The sequence below is a fragment of the Fukomys damarensis genome, unplaced genomic scaffold (genome assembly GCF_012274545.1).
Source record: "Fukomys damarensis isolate Sample0158 unplaced genomic scaffold, DMR_v1.0_HiC HiC_scaffold_31, whole genome shotgun sequence".
Lineage (NCBI taxonomy): Eukaryota > Metazoa > Chordata > Mammalia > Rodentia > Bathyergidae > Fukomys > Fukomys damarensis.
The window spans coordinates 12,543,664-12,565,498 of record NW_022900943.1 but is presented as its reverse complement, the minus strand read 5'-3'; the positions used below and the strand labels follow the sequence as shown (position 1 = coordinate 12,565,498).

General features: G+C 38.1%; 1 protein-coding gene across 5 annotated transcripts in view; it reads left to right on the top strand.

Moving 5' to 3' along the window:
* Positions 1–21,835, top strand: part of Cd274 (CD274 molecule) — a 155,701-nt gene that overhangs the window by 125,128 nt on the left and 8,738 nt on the right. For 2 of the 5 annotated variants that reach the window (XM_010620833.3, XM_010620834.3), the window contains exon 4: positions 18,682–19,023. In XM_010620833.3, the coding sequence (XP_010619135.1) occupies positions 18,682–19,023 (342 nt within the window). Of the gene's footprint in view, positions 1–11,181; positions 11,231–11,680; positions 11,896–12,153; positions 12,218–17,668; positions 17,735–18,681; positions 19,024–21,835 lie in introns of those variants that run through there. The other 3 variants (XM_010620835.3, XM_010620832.3, XM_010620831.2) reach the window with 3 other exon arrangements.

The following is a 21,835-nucleotide window of genomic DNA, read 5'->3' as shown; positions in this document are numbered from 1 at the left end:
AGTAAATATCCACTCAATAGAGCAATTTTAGTCTAAGGGGGAAAATTTATAAAGGACTAGAGGGAAAAAATAGATGAATAAAAGAAGAGAAAGAGATAAGAAGCAAAGCTGAAGGACAAAGAGAGATTTCCTAGGCCTTGGGGCAGCTGGTGAAGAATATAAGAGGGAAAGAAAGAAGGACATTAGAAAGCTGAAAATAATGATCACACTCATGAAAAAACAAAAACGATTAAAACAAAAAAAGAAAAAAACCAAAAATTTTTCTCTGTGATTTCAAGCCTATGGTTATCTTCTGGGATCTACAGTTTAGTGGTTGTGTCCAATTTAGGCCATGATTCTGTTCATAGTAGACAAGGAAGGTAGTCAAAGCCCATATCAGTGCTGTATATTCCTACAAACCTGTAATAGGGTTAGCAGGGTGCTAGTTCTGGTGCTTTCAAATCTATAGAAGTTTAGGCTGATCCTGACCTGTGGTTATTGGGTTGGGGCGTGAATTATTTAGCCTACAACACTCTGGGTGTCTCTTGCTGTCCTGTCCATAGCTTCCTGATCCTGGATATCTCCCCTGGTTGTCCTTCACCCAATCACTGTGGGGTTTCAAAACTGGAAGCCCTGAGATGAAGCCAACCCATGCTCTTCCCCATGCTGTTCTGAGTCCCAGGTTCAGTTGGCCCCTCCATAAAATGTCAACTGGAAAAAGCACTCTCTCTCCAGGGGACACAGAAGTCACTTGGACTGGAGTCACTCACCAGCTTTTGCAGTCACCCAGCATCCATTGCTTTGCTACCTTGGTGTGTTTCTCTCTGGAGGCCTCGCCCATCCACAATGTGTCTCTGTATATTTGATCTTCCTTTCTCACCCCACAAGCCCAGAGCCAGGGAAAAAGTGCTGATTGCACCCTCCTTTTTCTGCATTGAGGTTTGTCTCTTAACTTTCTCTGTGGGCTCCAATTTTCCTTTCAGATCTTTCCTGGGTCCCAGGGATCCATCTCTCCCCTTCTTTTATCCCCCGAGTTGTGTCTGGACTTCAAACCTTGGAGAGGTTGACTTGCTGCTGCCTACCACTCCACCATCTTCCTAGAAGTCTTTGCAGCTCTTGACATGTGGTTTCTTCTCTATAGCTGCAGCTTACTGGGCCCTAGACATGCTTTCTTCCCTTGCTTTATATCCTAGAGATGACATAGGCTTTCTGCTGTTGCTAGATTCTGGATGATTTAACTTGATGGTTCTCTTAATCACATGTTTTCAAATATTGTCTTCATTAATATCTCCTTAGTAGAGCTAACTGAGTAAAATTCCCATGCCTGTGGAAACGCAACAACTGTATGTGTACCTTAAAGTGTGCATATAATTACAAATAATTGTGTATGATATTATTAATAATTATACAAGTATAAAGCTTAAGTAAAAATAGATGACTATGAGAATATATGTCCAAGGAATTGGGGAAGACCCTGGAAAAGATATTGGATATATTTTATAAAATATAAGGTAAGGGGATTAATAAAAGTTTATTTCAGTATCAAGTTACGTAATTTTAACTGATATGTATCTACATATCATATTTTCAGTCTTATGAATTTGTGAATATATGTGTATAATTTTACGCATATCTACAAATGTACATTTTGTCATTCTGCATATAAGAATTTTTATGTTGTTACATAACATTCATATTTCAATTTTTTACAGCTATTAGCTCTATGATTTTCATCAAGTATATATATGCAAAAACTTCCATTGTTGGATATTTCTGATTGCCAATAACACCATGTAAGACTGTTTTGTGTGTGTGTGTGTGTGTGTGTGTGTGTGTGTATGTATATATAGGATTTTGTATTTCAGTTAAAAATATCGGGTTAGTTTAAATACATTAGAGAGAATTGATGTAAAATCTTCTACTCTTTGGAAGCTCTTTACCATAGAAAAATTGCTCAGTATTTCCCTGTACCTTCATAAAGTGTCAGTTTGTATAAAATAAAATAAAGTTTTGGAAGGTTCTAGATGGGCTTAGAGATATGTACTTTTTTTTCCCCTGGTACTGGGGATCAAACTCAGGACCTTGCACTTGCAAGGCAGGCATGGTGTCACTGAGCTAAATCCCCACCAGAGATACTTTCATGGAGATATAGATTTCCCTATTAATCTGGGAGCCAGGTTTAGTCAAGAACCTCAATCTAAGAACTACAAGAGGTAGCACAGCATGGGGCTGAGGCCAGGAGCTCTTTAATATTAAACCACTCTGGGACAGTGTTCCCTAAATTCTGAATTTTAGCCTTTCACTCCAGTCCTGGGCAGCACCTGTGGTCTGGGCACAATCTGGACCTGCGAATTATTACAGGAGCTGTATAAAACTCCTGTGAATATGTGTCCAATTATTTGGGTTTGTACATTTCTCAACAGTGACACCATGTGGTAGTGTAATACAATGACACAGAAACTCATCAAATCTTTTGCTCTCGCTACCTCGAAGTTTTAAAAATTGAAAGATAATTCACATATCATAAAATTTACAACCTTAAAGTATATAATTAGTGGCTTTTAATTTATTCAAAAATTTGCATAATCATCACCAGTACCTAATTCCATAACATTTTCTTCACCCAAAAAGGAACCTTAGACCTTAGGAATCACTTCCTATTATCTTTTCCCTAGCCCCTGGGGACCTTAATCTATTTATTATTTTCATAGATTTGCCTATTCTGGACATTTCACATAAATTAAATGGCCTTTTATGCCTAGCTTCCTTCATTTAGCATACTCTTTTCCAGGTTCATTCATGTTGTGGCACATATCAGTACTTTATTTATTTTTATAACTGGATAATATTTCAGGCATTTGGATAGTTCCCATTTTTAGTACTGAAAAACACTAGTAAGTTTCTGTAAATGTTTGCTTCAATTCTCCTGGGCATATATGTAGGAAAAGGAAATGCTCAGAAATATGCTTTTCTGTGTTTCACTTTTTGGGGTTCAAAAATACACAGTTCTATCATCTATGAGTAAGAATAGTAATGTCTCTATGCACTTGTGTCATATTTAAGAGAAGACACAGACACTAGGGCCAGAGTGCCTGGGTTTGGAGTCCAGTGTGTCTTTTGTTAGTTGAATAAGCTTAGATAAAACTATGTGCCTTGGTTTGTGCATTTCTTTTTTCTTTTTTTTTTTTTTTTTATTGAGTTTATTGGTACATTTAGGGATACAGTACAGTTACATTCATTGTTGGGATCATGTACCTTTACATGGCAAGTCTTGATTCTCATTTTTTTCCCCTTACCTCTGCCCTCCCTTCACCCCCTCCTCCCCTCCCCATCTACAAACACTTTATTTTCATCTTTTCATTCTCTCACATTTTTTTCTTTTCCCTTTTTGTTCTTCCCCTACGTATCACACCTTCCCTACACCTTTAGCTCCTTTCCTCCCATTTCTAAATGTCAGTAATCTTATTAGAATCTTATGCATTGTTGCAGAATATTCACACCAGGGAAACTATTTGGTATTTACACATGTGGGACTTATTTATTTCACTTAGGAGTATATCTTCAATATGTATCCATTTTCCTATGAATGAATCTATTCTCTCGCTCTTTATGGCTGAGTAATATTCCATTTTATAGAAAAACCACATCTTCTTTATCCAGTTTCCAACGGATGGGCAAATAGGTTGTTTCCAAGATTTAGCTATTACAAACTGTGCCGCTATAAACATGGGTGCACATACTTCTCTGTGATATGATTCTTTTAGTTCTCTTGGAAAGATACCCAACAGAGGGATGGCTGGGTCAAATTGGTTTGTGCATTTCTAAATCAGAGGCAATAATAGTAACTTCCTAATGGGATTATTATAAAATTTAAGGTAAATTTAAGCTTGAAAACTACCAAGAGAGTGTATAACATTTTAAAGCGCTGTTTTACTAATACCTTTACTTTTTTTTTTCTCATTGAGTTTATTAGTGCATTTTCGGCATACAGTACAATTACATTCATCATTAGGATCTTGTACCTTTACATGACAGGTCTTGGTTCTCATTTTTTCCCCACACCCCTGCCCTCCTTTTACACCCTCCTCCCTTCCCTATTTACAAAAACTTTATTTCCAATTTCTCATATTTTTTTCTTTTCCCTTTTTTCCTTTCCCCTACCTTTCCCACTTCCTCTACACCTTTAGCCCTTTTCTTCCTATTTCACATTGTCAATTATACCATTAGGATCTTATTTACAATTATAGTTTTTCACTCCAGAGAAACTATTCGGTATCTACACATGTGTGACTTATTTATTTCACTTAAGAGTATGTCCTTGGGCTGGTGATTTAGCTCAGTGGTTCCACTGCCTGCCTCACAAGCACAAGGTCCCAAATTCAATCCCTGGTACCAAAAAAAAAGTAAATCCATCCATTTTCCTATGAATGACTCTAATTTCTCATTCTTTATTGCTGAGTAGTATTCCATTTTATAGAAAAATCACATCTTCTTTATCCAGTCTGCAACTGATGGGCAAATGAGCTGTTTCCAAGTTTTAGCTATTACAAACTGTGCCGCTATAAACATAGGTGAGCATACCTCACTGTGATATGATTCTTTTAATTCTTTTGGAAAGATACCCAGCACAGGGATGGCTGGGTCAAATGGAACCTCTAGTCCCAGCTCTTTGAGGTATCTCCATATTGATTTCCATAGTGGTTGCACCAGTCTGCGCTCCCACCAACAGTGGAGAAGGATTCCTTTCTCCCCACAACCCTGCCAACATGTGTTATTGGTTGATTTCTTGATAGCAGCCATTCTTTGTGGGGTGAGGTGGAATCTCAGTGTTGTTTTCATTGGCTTCTCTAGAATGACCAGTGACGTGGAACATTTTTTCATATATTTACTTGCTGTTTTCACTTCTTTGTCTGAGAAATGTCTGTTCATTTCAGATGCCCATTTTTGAATCAGGTCTTTATACTTGGGGGCTGATTTTTTTTTTTTTTAGTTCTTATATATTCTAGATAATAGTCCTTTGAGGAGCAGCTATTATTACCTTCACTTTTAATTTTATTTTAATTATATTTTATTAATTTGATAATTTTAAGAAGTGATGGTATTGTTTCCTGAGGTTTCTTATTGAAATCAGTAATTTGAGATGACAATAATGGAAGCAGGCAGGAAAGTTGAAGAAAGCTTTATTGAGCCGGGGGGTAACCATATTTCAGAGTGTAACCTGAATCAAATTTAGGCTTCACATGGTTCATTCCAAGCATGTCATAGCATTCTAATAAAACATAAACTGACTAGTGAAGCACTCAAGAATAATGAGGGTCTTCACCCTAAGCTTTCTTAAGGAATCCCTGCAAATGCTCTGCACAGCATGTTCTCTAGATATTTCTGTTTCCAATTTTTTGGCTCTCAGAGTAACTGCCAGTATCTATCTTCCTTCTCAGCTGTATGTCTCCATGCCACTTGACTAAACTTGTTAACTTCCTTCTGAAACCCATGCAACTCACATGATCCTGTTCTCTGACTGTGAAACTTAACCTTTTGCACGCCTGAGAAATTCAGCCTGGTTTCCTATACCAAATGCCTTTATTTTTACAAAAAACAGTTCCTGAACTCTGATGAGTAAAATGATCTACTTTGTTATATGTGACATTGTGATACAATAAGAAATACACTTTTAGTCTCCATCCCCATTTTCTGACGTACACCTCCTAAAACCTTTGTTCTTTCCTGAAGGATAGCAGCAGTAGGCACACTTTTTGTTGTGGTATTTGATCTTTGACTCAGTTCCTAACACAGATCTCTAATCTCTTGGAGTTTCTTGAGTGATAGAAATGTCTTGTTCTAGAGAAGTTACTCTGAAAGCTCCTGCATAGGAGCTGGTCAAAAGGCCAAGATCAGAAGCTTGAAACTTTCAGCCTCATCCTCCACAAAGGAGAGAAGGGCTGCAGACTGAGGGAACAACTGCTGGTGTATGTGTGAGGAAGTCTCTCTAAAAATCTCGGAACTAGAGGGCTCACAGAGCTTCTGAGTTACTGAACATTCCTTGGACAGTAGACACCCCAAGAGGAATGGGAGCTCCATGTCGATTTTTTTCCGGATTTACCTCTTTATCTAGCTATCCATCTGTACTCTGTAATTTCATTTACTGTGAATAAGTATACTGTTCCCCTAAGTTATGTGAGCCACTCTAGAAAATGAATCAAACCTAGAGAGTCACGGAAACCCTCAATTTGTAAGTGTTGAGATTCTGGAGGCCTGGATTTAAGATTGGCATCGGATTTTGGGGCAGTCCTGTGGGACTGGGCTCTCAACCTGAGGGACCTGATTCTGCCTCCCCATAGATAGTGTCAGAATGGAATTGAATTATAGAACGCTCGTTTGTTATCTGCTATAGCACTGCTGGGCTTGTAGGGAAAACTCCATTCTTATTTTGGGGGCCAGAGTGTTCTGTGCTGTATTCAGTGTGAAAGTATCAGGAACACAATGTCTTTCTGTACTACTAAGGACACCAGGAAACCATATGTGGAACTTAGTTTCTTTTCTTTTTCTCCTCCTTCTGTGGTAATCATCACTAGGAGTGCTGCACACCTTGGCCTAGCACAACTTGTTAATCAAAGTTCTTCAGTTCCAGCTTGGGGGAAAGTGTTAGTGTTAAAGTTTATTTTTCCCCATTCCAATGCATCATATTCCTCTTGTCCTCCAAGACCACGTGAAAGGGATGGGTCGATTTTGTTCAAGTTTTTGTGACAACAGAAGGCATTAACTACCCTTTTATCAAAACCAGGAAAATAAGTGTTATTGGCATAACTATTGGAATCTATGAAGTACAGAGTAATGAATACCCAATAATTCTGCTTGAGACCAACTTCATTGCACCAGAAGTAAAAGAGGGTTATCTTTCTCAACAGAAAGCTGAGCTAGCACCCATTGGATCTGGGGAAACTGCTTATTGGCACTTGATGGGGTCTTGCTTTGGGGGAGTTGGATTTCATGAGGTAGAAGTATCTTTGTATTGCTCTTATTCCCCTGGATTCTCATTATTCTTTGTCTGAAAATGCTGTCAGAGTCCCTTCATTTGCTTTGTCAGTTCTGATTAGCACAAAACCAGCAAGAATTTCTAGGTTGGGATTATCTGTGAGTCTGATCTCTAATTCACACATTTCTATCTGGCCCATTCAGGCACAGGTATGAATGAAACCTGTGCTTTCCAATTATGCTCCATCCTGTCATATTTTCTAAGGAAGTAAAACAACTCATTCCCAGAGTTCACATTCATTTCCTTAATGCCAATGTCTTGGTTCATAGCATTATTCACCCTCTGAGGCTCTCCCTCTGTGCACTTTGCTAAAGAGATGCTCTAAACACTACTCAGAGCTCTTTGATCTCATCTCTGGTGCAGTGCTCCCTGCTGATTTCTTCAGCTTTTGATAGAAAGTGATCTGACCAGTAATTTTCAAGTCTGCTTGATAGCACGCCCCTTCAGGAACTAAGCCAAGCCCTTGAACCACACCCACCGCACTGCCACCAACTTCCTCTGCATTTCCAGAAAGCATTGTAATTTCTTCAGAAATGACATATCTCTTGGTTGATTGAAATCATTTCCCAGTTTTTAATTTAACAGGGAGAGTTTTACTTTTGTTTTTAGACATTTTTAATTTAGAGAACGCAGATACTGTGAAAGCCTATAGTATGGGTATCTCATTGTAATAGTCTAGTCTGGAAGAGCATATTAAAATATGTATAATCTTTGATTACCTTGTCTCCATTACCTCTAATATCCATCAACAGGTTCTACCGATTCTACTTCAAAATTACATTTTGATTGTTGCCTATAGCAACAGCTTCTAAAGGTCTCCTAGCTTTCATGAATATAAGGGACTTTATACTCCATTCTTCAGACCGTGTGTGTGTGTGTGTGTGTGTGTGTGTGTATTGGTACCAGGGATGAAACTTGGGACCTTGCACTTGCCGGGCAGGTGGCAGCACCACTGAGCTACATCGCCAGCTCTAGAGTGATATATTTTTTAAAAATAAACTTTATTTTATCCCATCCCCAACCCCCTCCTCTCCCTATGTGCAAAGCTTTGTTTCCATTTTTTCCTTCTATTTTCGCTTTTTTCTTGTCCCTTCCTTCCTCCCTCCTCCCTTGTATCTGAATACTTCATTCCCATTTCTCTACATTCATTGTACACCTCAGTCCTTATTTCCACTTTCAGTTTTGCGCACCAGAGAAACAATATGGTATTTAAACATGTGTGTCTGATTTATTTCACTTAGGAGTTTGGACTCAACGTCCATCCATTTAGCCATAAATGTCTGAAGCTCATCCTTCTTTATGGCACAGTAGTTAGGGTGATATTTTTTAAACACCCACCAGGTAATTCCTCTACCATCTCTCACTTAGTGCTCGAGGCCCTTCATGATGTGATCTGATCCTCCATCCCTCTATAATCCAGCCATAGTGATCCTTCCATCCTTGGAATTTGCCACGCTGGTTCCCCCTTATAGTCTTTGCAGCTGTTCTTGCTGTCAAATGTACTCTTTCTACAGATCTTTATATGGTTATCTTTATAACTCACTTCTCAAATATCACCTATTATATATTCCCCATCTGCTAAGTGAACCCCATACCTGAACAGTCTGCCATATTATTCCACCTTGTTTTCTTTTTCTTTTTTAATAGAATTTTCAGTATCCAAAATTTTTACATAATAAATGTACATTTAGAATGTACCTCTCAGAATAGAGCAGTCTTGCTGCTCTTTCAGGAAGGATGGGGAGGAAAAAACCTATTACTCATTCTTTTATAATGGGCCTCTATTGTAGCATTCTAATTAGGTTCTCAATGCAGTTCTCCTGGATTTAACTATAACTGATCTTTGAACAAGCATTTATTCTAAAACAACAACAACGACAATACCAGTTGTTCCTTTCAAGGTAGAAGTTTTGTAGACTTTGAGATTTCTGGTCGTATTGTTCTTGGTTGAAAACCAAATGTGAGTAGAAAATAATGCTTCTAGAGGTAATTCTACAAGAGACATTTGAGCTGTCATATCCTTATACCAAGTAAATGACCACAAGATGGCTGTGTTATTTGTATGAAACTCAGACTATTTAGGTTACGACATTAAATCAATAAAATATTTCTCAAATAAAAAAAACTTCCTAAAAATTGTTACTTCACTACAAAATTGCTCACATCATTTTAGGATCAGAAGACCTTAAAATCTACCGTCCTTCTGAGATCAGTACAAGTGCGTTCATCTCTTCTAATTTAGAGGGAAAAGTTGCAAATGATTAGACAGTCTTAGTGAAGGGTGGACTTGATATAAATCCTCTAGATAGAGAAAGAGGGGTATAGCTTTACATGCAAAGAACTCTTGGCTCAGTTATTTCCTTAAATATTAAATCATGGGTTTTCAAAACTTCAGTATATAAACAACTCACCTGGGGATAATATTAAACTGTCAACAAACACCCAACACTATCTTCCAGAGATTTGGATCCAGCAGAATTGTGAACGAGCCCAGGGATTTATTGTAAACACTTGCTCCAAGTTAACAGTGATGCAACTGACCCTCAGAGACATGTTAGGAAAGAGCACATTGGAAAAATGATGAGTTTTTCCTCTAAAAATGAATAGGGTAGGTGGAGCCATGAGTGGGAAATGGTGATATTCGAGATTACCAGGCTGGCTAGCTTTTTCAGCTCTCAGAACTGCTCTTATATCTTAGCACTTCTCCATACACTTTGCCCAAATTGTAAGACTCACACAATTTGGGGGAGCTAATACCCCCCTTATTTTCAGGTGATAAAATGAAATTTTCCTTTTTCTCACATGTCCTGTTTTTCTATCAAAGGAGGACAGCCAAAAATGTACTGTACTAGGGATCTCAATGAATTTCATGGTGAAATGAATGGCTGAAGAGTGGAAACAGGTGAGAGAGATGAACAAGAACACAAGGCCTCAGATTACTAATATGCAAATCACAGAGCAGCAAATTGAGTAAATACCCTCAAATCCCATCAGCTTCAGAGAAAGGCAAATTTTATTTACCTCCAGACTACCCACTTGACCACTTTTATAGATCCTAAACAATGCTTCTGTAAAACAAACAAACAAAAACCAAAAAAATCCCTCTTCCACTTTTAAAGATGATTCGTAGATCATGATCATAGACACTATACAAGAGGAAATGACTTAATCCTGACTACTTAGGACAATACGGTATTTGACCAAGATAACTTGGGTGACTAGTGGTAGATACCTTTACAGCCAGCTTTTTTAAAGCATCATGACCATACTTGCAAACCATGAAAGCTATGTCCACTTTAGAAGAAGAAACATTAAACAGAAAATGTCAGCAGGTATTGCCCATAGTTGGTATATGTGTGTGTTCACACACACATACACATAAACTGAATGCCACATAAAAACTATATTTTACTATAGGTAGACATGAAAGTTGGGAAAATCTTTCACTTCCACTATGGTTTGTCAAAGGAGATTTGAAGAAAGGAACATCTGGAATGGGTCTCCAAAGTCTATTTCAGTTTCACACTGGAGAGAATTCCACACTCTCTACTAGATCTTTAAGGCCATACCATCTCAGTATTTCCCAATTTAAAAATAAAAATCTGTGACACCCCAAGAATATGAAAATTACTTAGGAAGCAAATGCCACCCTAAGCCAATGGGCATATCCGTTATGCAGCTGAATAAGAAAGGCAAACAGTGAAGAGTTCAGTTATGGATAGAAGAAAGAACGGACAGCCCTTGAAGTCAAGCAGTGAAAATGCTGAAATACATTTATGCTTCCTTGTTCTATGTCAGATGTGGTCTCAGCATGACCACACCTACTGATCCAGTTTCCAGAGGGGCTTTCCTCACCATTACCCAGAAGATATCTTCCTTATATATCTGCCTGAATCCAAAGGAAGTCAGTATAGCATGGATCCAGAGAATTCTTAAAAGGTGAAGCTCATGATGGGAAGTTCTTTTAATGACAAAGCAATTGAAGTTTCATTATGTCGAGGAACTTTGAGGAAGTCACAGAAATTTAAAAATAAATTTCTCACTATACAGAAATACTTCTAGAATAAAAACTGAAGCCATGTGGATCTGTTGCTCACTTTCTACATGTTGTTATCAAGTTATAGCTTTACATCAGGATATTCTGTAATCTTCAAAAGGCTTTCATCAGAAAGGGGGAAAACTGAGCTCAGAACTTATTAAGGTGTCTGGATTCGGAAGGTAAAACCAAAATCTAAAACCTTTGTGATCGCAGATTTTGCTTTTTGTTGTTGTTTTTGTTTGTCTTGTACTAGACCTCTGTTTAAAATATACCAGGTGTGAATCTGTTTTAATCTTTTGAGCGTGTTTCGGTGTTACTGTGGACTGAACCCAGGGAGCATTGAGCTACATCCTCACCCCTTTTTAATTTCTGAGACAGGCTCAACTGCTCCAAGATCCAGCCTCGGCCTCCCAAATAGCTGGAATTACAGGCGTGCCTGTTTGTGGAACTGTTCCTGATGAAGCCCTGATTTACAGGAAAACTGGACTGCTTCTTTTCACATTTGGTTTCGTTTTGTTTTTCTTTTTCTTTCGGTAGCGGAGCTAGAACTCGGGACCTTGCGCCTGCGAGGCAGGCGGTGGCACTATTGAGCCAAATCCTCGGGCCCTGGTTTTGTTTTCATACATTCCTATTCAAAAGAATTGACGTCCTCTGACTTAATTTGAAATCTGGAACTAGGAAAAAGCTCAGTTCTAGCTGGGTTTCTAGGGCGGCGCTTTGGAGAGAGAGGTGGGCGGGTCCCCTGGCCCCGAGGTAATTAGCAGGACAGCTGCCCCCTGAGCCGCCCAGACCCCGCTCAGCGTCAGCGTCTCCGGGAGCCGCCTTCCGGTCTCCGCGCCCGAAGGTAGGGAGCGCGCTTCTCCGCTGGCTCCCTGGGCTCCTTAGAGACTGAGGGTCTTCGGATGGAGAGAGGAGGGAGGAAAGAAGCCAGACGGCTGGTGCGCGGGGTTCAGGGGCGATGGCTTGGTAGGGCTGAGAGCTGAGAACAGGCAGTACTTTGTATCTGGCGTTAGCAGGGCGGCTTAGTAGATGTCAGTCTTCTGTGTGACTTCATGTTCATGAACGTGGTCCGGAGTAACCGGGTTGAGTTTGAAATTCCTAGACTGGACGGTGGAACTCCTGGGTCCTACTTCACCGGCAGCTGCTCCTTGGCAGTATAACTCTGAGTAAGTCGTTCTACCTGCAGCATCTCCAAATATCCCTTCCTGTCCTGAGAGCCAGAATTCCGAAGCCTAAGTTTTTTGCTCTAGCAGCTCTTCCTAGTACCTACCCTAAGACGTTCTACAGAGGAGGAGCCTAAACATAAGAACGTTAAAAATTTCTTAGACACAGCGACCTTGGCCCATGTCAAGGCTGACTTTGGGGTTGTCATATAACATAAGGAGTCAGTAGTACCATCTTTCTGCCTTCCTGTTTAATCTGCAGAAAAATATGCTGTGGATACTTTTCTGTTGATTAGCCTTCTAAAAACGTCAGTAACCAAATGAAATTAATCTGTTGCAAAGATTATTTAATCATAATCTTTATGGTTTACTATCCTAGCCATTCACTAAACATCCTGCGTAAAAGTCTCGGAGACATTGCTAATTATTTCTTTCAGGAAAAACTTCTTCACTTCTTACTCAAAATGTCTGAATATTTGAAAGGCTTTTTGAGAAATACTGAAAATTGCCAGAAATGATGACAGTGATAGACACCAACAGTATTTAAGAACTATGATACTGAAGAAAAATTAGCTTTTTTCATTGGAGGAGAGAAGACAGAATCTACATGACAGCAGTTAGTGTGGTCTTTGAGGAAGTCACAGAAATACTGCGGAATTAAGCCACATGTGGACAATATCCCCAAGTGTCTCAGTGTGATGGAGAGGAGGCGCAGAGCTTGATGAAGTATAATATATAATATAGAAAATGTAGTAACGGCTTAATGACAAATCAGCTCTCTTGCTCTGGAGAAAGGAAGCTTGCATCTTTAGCTCTTCCTCCTAACTCTCCTACCCAGGGAAGAGAGAAGGAGTGTCAGTTCTATAATGTTATACTGGGCTTCCCCTAAGGACAAACATGCTTCCCCCTGAGTGAGCCATCATGTCTTCTCCAGTTCACCCTTCATTGCTCTGCAGAAGTCTCTGCTCTTGTCTTTGGGAATTCACACAGTGTCACCATTTCTTACCTGAAGAAGGTATCAGTCTTTTTTTCTTAGACCAACTGCCTTTATATGGGGCTGAGGTCAAAGACCATGCTCATTTCCCTGGTCTCTTTTCCCTTTTGTTCTTCTGCTAGTGCTGGTTGCACCCCAAGGGAAAGTAGTCTTGGAGGAGAGGATATGATGAGGAATTAGGTAAAGATTAGCTCTAATATATCACCTCTGGTAAAACTTTATCACACTAATATTTTCAACCAGATTCATTAAGCCATAAGAGTATGCCATGCACATTGGCAAAATTAGATGTAATCCATCAGTGGATTTAATGTCTCTCTGTTTTATTCAAAAGTGCTTTACTTGGAGCAAGGGATACCTTAAGTTTTCTCCTGCCTGATAAATGTGCTTGTGTTTATAATATCACATTAACATTTTATAATTAGAGTATAATCAACTCTGACCCGAGGAAAGGGCAATCAGATGCTGCAGCCTCATTTCAGGAACGTTTGTATCCCTACATGCCCTCCTTACTCCCTATGTACAGGGTAGATGGAGAGTAGAGAAATAAGAATTATGTACTAACACCAGTAAAAGGATTATGACTCATTTACTTTACCCTTATAATAACTCCATTTCTGGGGTGCTTCCATTATGCCCCTTGGAGTTGCTAAAAATTTTGCAGCTTGGCAAATAATAATTATAAAATTGTTCTAATAATAAAAGTAAAATACTCAGTCATTTGAAAATTTAGACATAGGGAAAAAAAGCCCCCAAAAATCATTCACAATATGATTTCTCTTTTTCTATCTTTTCTTCCTTTTAAAAACTAAAAATTGGTGAAAATCTACTTGTTGCATCTCTCTTGTCATCCTAGGGATAACTGTCCACATCTTGAACATCTTGAACGTACATAATTTAGACATTTTCTGTGTCTAAAGATGCCACATATGCACACATATTCACATTGCTAACAAAAGTAGGTTTCTCCTTCATATGCTGTTCGGCAACTTTCTACATTTTTGAAAAATCAATACATATTTATATCTATCTATCTACTGCATTCTATCCTTCATGGTATTGTACTATATGAAAATTCCAAAATTCATTTAATCATTTAAGCTATCTAGAGTATTCCTAGTTTGGAGCTATTACGGTATTAATCATGTCATCTCTGCACATACGTTATTGTACGTACTATTTTGTTTTTGTAGGATAGATTTATAGAAGGAGTGAAAAGTCATGTGACATATACATTTAAAATTTTATTAGAGATTACCAAATTACCCTCCAAAAGAGTTACAGGATTTCACATTCCTACCATTAATGGCCAGGAGACCCTATTTGTCCATATACTGACAAACATTAGATCTTAGGAAGCATAATTTTGGTCAAGCTAATTAAGTGAAAAATGATACCTTCTAACAAATACACTCTTTTTTTTCCTTTAATTGAGTTTATTGGTACATTTTAGGGATACAGTACAGTTACATTCATTGTTGGGATCTTGAGCCTTAACATGACAGGTCTTGGTTCTCATTTTTTCCCCTTGTCCTTGCCCTCCCTTCACCCCCTCCTCACCTCCCCAACTACAAACACTTTATTTCCATCTTTTCACGATCTCACATTTTTTCCTTTTCCCTTATTACCCTTCCCCTACCCATCTCACCTTCCCCACAACTTTAGCCCCTTTCTTCCCATTTCACAATGTCAGTAATCTTATTAGGATGTTATGTATTATTACAGTTTATTCACACCAGATAAACTATTTGGTATTTACATATGTGTGACTATTTATTTCATTTAGGAGCATATCTTCAATATGTATCCATTTTCCTATGAATGAATCTATTTTCTCATTCTTTATGGCTGAGTAATATTGCATTTTATAGAAAAACCACATCTTCTTTATCCAGTTTCCAACTGATGGGCAAATGGGCTGTTTCCAAGTTTTAGCTATTACACACTGTGCCGATATAAACATGGGTGTGCATACATCACTGTGATATGATTCTTTTAGTTCTTTTGGAAAGATACCCAGCACAGGGATGGCTGGGTCAAATGGAACCTCCAGTCCAAGCTCTTTGAGGTATCTCCATATTGATTTCCACAGTGGTTGCACCAGTCTGCACTCCCACCAACAGTGGAGAAGGGTTCCTTTCTCCCCACAACCCCACCAACATTTGTTATTGTTGGATTTCTTGATAGCAGCCATTCTTTGTGGGGTGAGGTGGAATCTCATTGTTGTTTTCATCTGCATCTCTCAAATGACCAGTGATGTGGAGCATTTTTTCATATATTTACTTGCTGTTTTTACTTCTTTGTCTGAGAAATGTCTGTTCATTTCAGATGCCCATTTTTGAATTGGGTCTTTATATTTGGGAGGGTGATTTTTTTGAGTTCTTTATATATTCTAGACAATAGTCCTTTGTGTGAGGAGCAGCTGGTAAAAACTTTTACCCACATTGTAGGTTGTCTTTTAGTTCTCTTGATGGTTTCTTTTGCGGTGCAGAAGCTTTTTAATAAGATGAGATCCCAGTTGTTGATTCTTTCTGCTCATTCCCGTGCTACTGAGGATTTGTTCATAAAGTCTTTTCCTATGCCAATATCTTCCAGAGTTCTGCCTAACTTATCTTCCAGCAAGTTTAGTGTTTCTGTTTTAATATTTAGATCTTTAATCCACTTGGATTTTAATTTAGTGCATGGTGAAAGATAAGGGTCCAGTTTTAATCTGTGGCAAGTTGAAATACAGTTTTTCGAACACCTTGACAGATTCAGTAGAGTAGCTGGATACAAGGTAAACACCCAAAAATCAATATCCTTCTTATGCACAAATAACAGACTCACTGAGAGAGAAATAAAGGGAAAAATTGCTTTTACAATAGCATCCAAAAAAATGAAATATCTAGGAATCAGTCTAACGAAAGAAGCAAAAGATCTCTACACTGAAAACTATAGCACTCTGAAAAAAGAAATTGAAGAGGATATAAAAAAATGGAAAGATATCCGCTGCTCCTGGGTAGGAAGTATCAACATACTGAAAATGGCCATACTACCAAAACTGCTATACAGATTCAATGCAATGCCAATTGAAATTCCAACACTATATTTCACAGAACTAGAAAAAAGAATCAAAAAATTCATTTGGAACCATAAGAGACCTAGAATAGCAAAAGCCATCCTAGGCAACAGACACATGGCAGCGGGTACAACAATTCCCAATTTGAAACTATACTACAAAGCCACTGTGATAGAAATAGCATGGTACTGGCAAAGAAACATGGTACTAAGGATCAGTGGAACAGTTTGGAAGACACAAAAACAAATCCAGATGTACTTAGCCACCTCATCTTTGACAAAGGAGCTGACCATCCTCAGTGGAGGAAAGATAGCCTCTTTAATAACAAATATACTCTTTATGGTGAAGTTGAACATTCTTTTCTTTGTTTACTTTTCATTTGTATATCTTATTCTCTGAACTTCATGGTAGAATTTTTGCTCATTGTCCTCTCGGATTATATTAGTTTTCTTAGTTTTAGAAGCTATTTATATATTACGAGCATTAATCTTCTGTAATATATGTGTAACATTGAGTAATTATATATCTGTATTAGGTCTATAGTGACACTAAGAGAATAAACTGAATTTCTTATCAAACATAAAAGAAAATATGCTAATAAATGTACAGATTTACATAAAGTGCAAATCATCTTTTACTTGAATATAAGCTACCAGAGCAGAATGAAATTTCTTTCCAGCTCCCTGCTATATCTGCAGTTTGTGAAGTACAGTAGTGCCTGGCACAGGGAGGTGCTCAATATTTGTTGATTAAAAGAATTGGTAAAATCTTAAGCAAGATGACATAATGACGAATAGAAAGACAGCTACCACTGGAAGACGGGCATGAGACACTATCCCCCCCCCACCCAATTCCTAGTGGAATCTTGAGAAAATAGGGTCTGCAATTTGGAATAAGAGGGAGAAAGATGAAGCTGGTCAGTTTGATGTAGTGAAGTCTTGAATGGTTAAATGTAAGATGAAAGGTGTATGTTGGAAAGGGAGGACTTTTGATGTATAGGAGAAGTGGAAGTCAGATTCTCTTTCTTTAAATTTTTACATATGGCAGGTTTGGATTTCTAAATATGTTACAATGCAGAAAAAAACATAAAATAGATAAGTGGATATGGGTAAGCTGTTTTCTTCTTGGCTCCTTTTGAGTGTATGTTACAATTTTTTCAGGGCCTTTAACTGAATTTAAAAATTTTCATCTTATTAACATCTTTCTACTTGGCTTTATATAGCTCTGGACTATTAAATGAAGGCATTGACATTCCAGATTCTGTGCTGTGTTTCCACGCTTACACATCAGTCATTAGCTGGTTATCAGGACTATTTCAGTTAGAACTATCAAGTCTCTGCTGTCATACTGAGGGTTCCATTATTGAATGAAACAATCCTCTTTCTGTGTGTCCCACAATTAGGTCATCCCAGAAAGATGAGGATATTTGACATCTTTATATTCATAGCCTACTATCATTTGCTGCATGGTAAGACACCAAATCCTGTCATTGAATTCTATATTGTGAATGTTTTATCTATGAATGCAAAACCTAAAATAATAATTTTTAAATGGATGTGGGTCTTATAGACCAAACAGTCTATTTTTTCTTTATTTCATATGCATTTTCATTCTTGGAAGTCACCTGTGTTATTATGTAAAGATATAAAGAACATAGACAATACTGAATTAGCCCATTGCCCATTTCCCAGGGAAAACTACTGAAAATTTCTGAGAAAATTATCTGTAGATATACTTTTGTTTATTTTAAGCAAGGTCTGAATCATTCTATCTGCATTGCTCTGTGACCTGCTTTTCCTGATGAAGATTTTCTAAGAATTTCCGTAAACATGGAAATTGTCAGGGTAACAATACTGGCAACATCCTGAGGTCCTCCATAAATTTTCATACCTGTGAACCTCCAGCAGGATAGCTGATCAATACTTTAAGACAGTAAGAAGGGAAGACTGTTAGAATCTACCATCCACACTACATGGAAGGCAGACATTTATCCAATCAGATGACCTTCCTGGGACGTCTAAATGAAACCAAATAGGTCTGGTTATAAATATTGCATCACTGCATTTTTATAGAAATGTGTATTTAGGCCGGGGATTTGGCTCAGTGGTTCTGCTGCCTGCCTCGCAAGTGCAAGGACCAGAGTTCCACCCCCGGTACCAAAAAAAAAAAAAAAAAAAGAAATGTGTATTTATGAATTATAGGACAATTTGTTTAGCTGTTTTTATTATTTGAATGCAAGGGTCAGTTTATACTGTCTCAAAATATCTTTCCAGTCTGCTGGATAAAATGTGTGTTTTAGGCAAGTAAATTCTTAAGTATAATTATCTTACAGTTCTTTAGTTAAAGTGATTATAAATTTTATACTTATTTTGTAAATATTTGTATCTTCTGAAAATGGGCCATCTTTCTTTTCAGCATTTACTATCACAGTTCCCAAGGACCTGTATGTTGTAGAATATGGCAGCAACGTAACAATTGAATGCAACTTCCAAGTAGAAAATCAACTGGACCTGCTTTCCTTATCTGTCTACTGGGACAAGGAGGATAAGCACATTATTCAGTTTGTGCACGGAAAGGAAGATCCCGAGGTTCAGCATAGCAGCTTCAGGCATAGGGCCCAGCTGCTCAAAGACCAGCTCTTTAAGGGAAATGCTGTGCTTCAGATCACAGATGTGAAACTGCAGGACGAAGGAGTTTACTGCTGCATCATCAGTTATGGTGGTGCGGACTACAAGCGGATTACTTTGAAAGTCAATGGTAAGAACTACTATAGCGAGAGAGGCTTGACCTTTATCTGTAATAGGTCAAGTGTTGAGAGCTTTTCATGCTTGGAAGTGCAGACTTACTTTCCAACAGAACGGCAGCAGTCTGTTCATTCATTTTTTCACTCACTCATCCTTTGGGTGATATTCGAGCACTTCTTATTTGAGAGTCCCTGGGGACCCAGAGCCATATTCTATACTGTATGTTCGGTTTTCCAAAAAGTAAATTCCAGGTTTCAACATTTTTCTTATTAGGGTCGGGGTTTTAACTCAGTGGTGCTACCACCTGCCTCACAAGTGTGAGGTCCTGAGTTCGATCCCTGGTACCAAAAAACAAAAACAAAAACAAAAAACATTTTTCTTGTTATAAAAATAATAAATGTATTTACAAATAATCTGGACACTATGGAAGGGAATAAAATGAATTGCAGAAATGTCCCTCCTACAGTCACCATCATGATCTGAATATAGTAAGCACTATTTATATGTCCCTGCAGAATTTTTTTATTCACTTGCTATTATTTATTCTATTAGGTCAGACATATTTTCCTTCCTCGGAGCTTCTCTGTATCAAACCCAAATAAATATATTAAAAGCAAAGCCCGTTGTAAGGTTCACATTCAGAAAAACTTGAAGTCAACTGATAAAGGCAAAAATGGTCACATTAAATATGGAAGTAACCACTTTTTCAGGCTGTGCTCACCAGGCATAATTCACCTCAGTGTATACCACTGTTATCTTGGAGTGTTGAAGAGGAACTGTAAGTGTTAATTCCTGGATAATGACCCACAAATGTGTCATCAGGTCACTTGAGTTCAAAGTTTTAGGTTGGTACTGGTTAAGAGAAGGAAAACACCTTCGCTGACCACCGCTGCTTTCACTGTTGAGTTTCACAGAGTTGAGAGCCGAAAGGATCCCAGGTTGGAGAAGCTGATCCAAACTCCTGCAAAGCCCAGAAATCCCCTGAAGGATCTGCTATTCTTAGACTTCCCACAGTGATGTCCCTGTTTTTTGGAACCCCCTTCCAGAGACTGTTGCAATTTCTCCCCTCTATTGAGCTGAAACCTATTCTGTCTGTCACAGTTTAGAGATTATCTACCGGCTGCTTTTATTTTTAGGATAACTTTTTAATATTAACTAGAATTAAATTGTCTCCCCTTGATCTTTTTGTTCCTCAACTAACTACTACCACCAGTCTTAGGGTCAGTAATATAAGTAAAAATGTTTGTATTTATCATGAAGAAGTGCTGAAAATTATAAACACAAAAATGAAATTATATAGAGATTAGGAGAAATGCACCCCTTTTATGGTATGTTACTGCTTCTCTGATGCTTGCTTGTTAAGAAAGTGTTAAGAAACATTGTTAAGAAAGTGTCGCTTGTAAAGTAGACTTAATTTGTTTATATTTTATCATAGTTTCTTCATGAATTTTATGAAAGCATGCTTAGTTTGGGGTTGTTTATATTTGCAACTTTTCTTTAGTTCTTCAGCAAATATCAGGCATTTGTTTTATTCTAAGGCATTTAAAGCAGTTTTCAAGCCTCAAGCCCATGAAAGCCAGCATTGCTAGATCTGACGTGTGGAAAATAAGAGCACAATCCTGGCAGTAAAGAAGAAAGCATAGAATTTAAGTTTCTATCCTCAGAAGCCTCTCATCAGCTTGTTGAGAGTATTCAGGGGACTACTTTGGGTGTGTCCTTTGTAGTGATAAAGAGATTATTCTGGGTTATCTTGACTCTGTAATATTGCTTCAACATAATAGGAAATCTTCAATGATGGGTTTTTCAAGGAAAAGTCTTTGATGTAAAGAAGATGACCAAGCAGGCTTGAAGATCTGATTTATTTGACCATCCCCTTTTATCTTATAAAACACATTACTGAACTAAATAGGCACCATAGTTCCAATCGATCTTGTCATTTGCATTCAGTGGTTTTGGAAGTTGAGTTGAGCTAAACCAAGAGTCTGCAACTTCTACACTGAAAACACAGCAGCAGACAGGCTTCACTTGCACCAAAGCAGTGCCCCCAGTGCCCCTTGGAAACTTGGTGGCTTGTGTGAGAAGTTCTGCACCCCCAAGGAAGTAGAAGTCCTGAGTCACCCCCATATGCAAATTATTTCACAGTAATCCCTCTGGGCTTCTCTTCCCATCACTGCAAATGTGTGGTAATGCAGCTTCCCCACAGGGAGTTTACTCCGTGGGATTTTGAAGGTGAAGCATTTCAAAACTGAAATTTGAAAGGGTTTGGTTTTATGTTAACTCATTTATCACTGTGAGTGTTATCACACCTTTTGTATTTGTTAGTTTAAATACCAGATTCTCAGGCATCTGATGTTCAATTGAAAATTGAATGTTAATATCATGGAAAGTAAAATGACCATTTAATATCTTCAGGGCCTTAAAATGGGATCAGGCTGCTGAAAGGACAATGTGATGCAAAGCTAGCTATCTTGATAAAGCTATTCAGTCATGTGGGCCAGAGATTAGCTGCTATCATTCCCCCACCAACTCCTTGCCTCTAAACTCCCCAGCCCTGTTTAACTGTTCCCTTTTGCATCTATCACTATCATGTAGAGCATCATAGTTGGGCCCTTTTTTCTTTCTCCTTTGTCTAAAACATAAACAAACTACCAGGGCAGAGGTATAGTCTGTTTTATTCATTGTTATATCCTTAGGACTTGACATATAGTAAAATGTATGTAGTATGATGAGCACACAAAAAATATTTGTTGAATAAATGATTGATTTCCTCCAATAGGATTAGCTTGAAATTTTTGAACATGAGCAGGTTTTAATATGTGAAAATT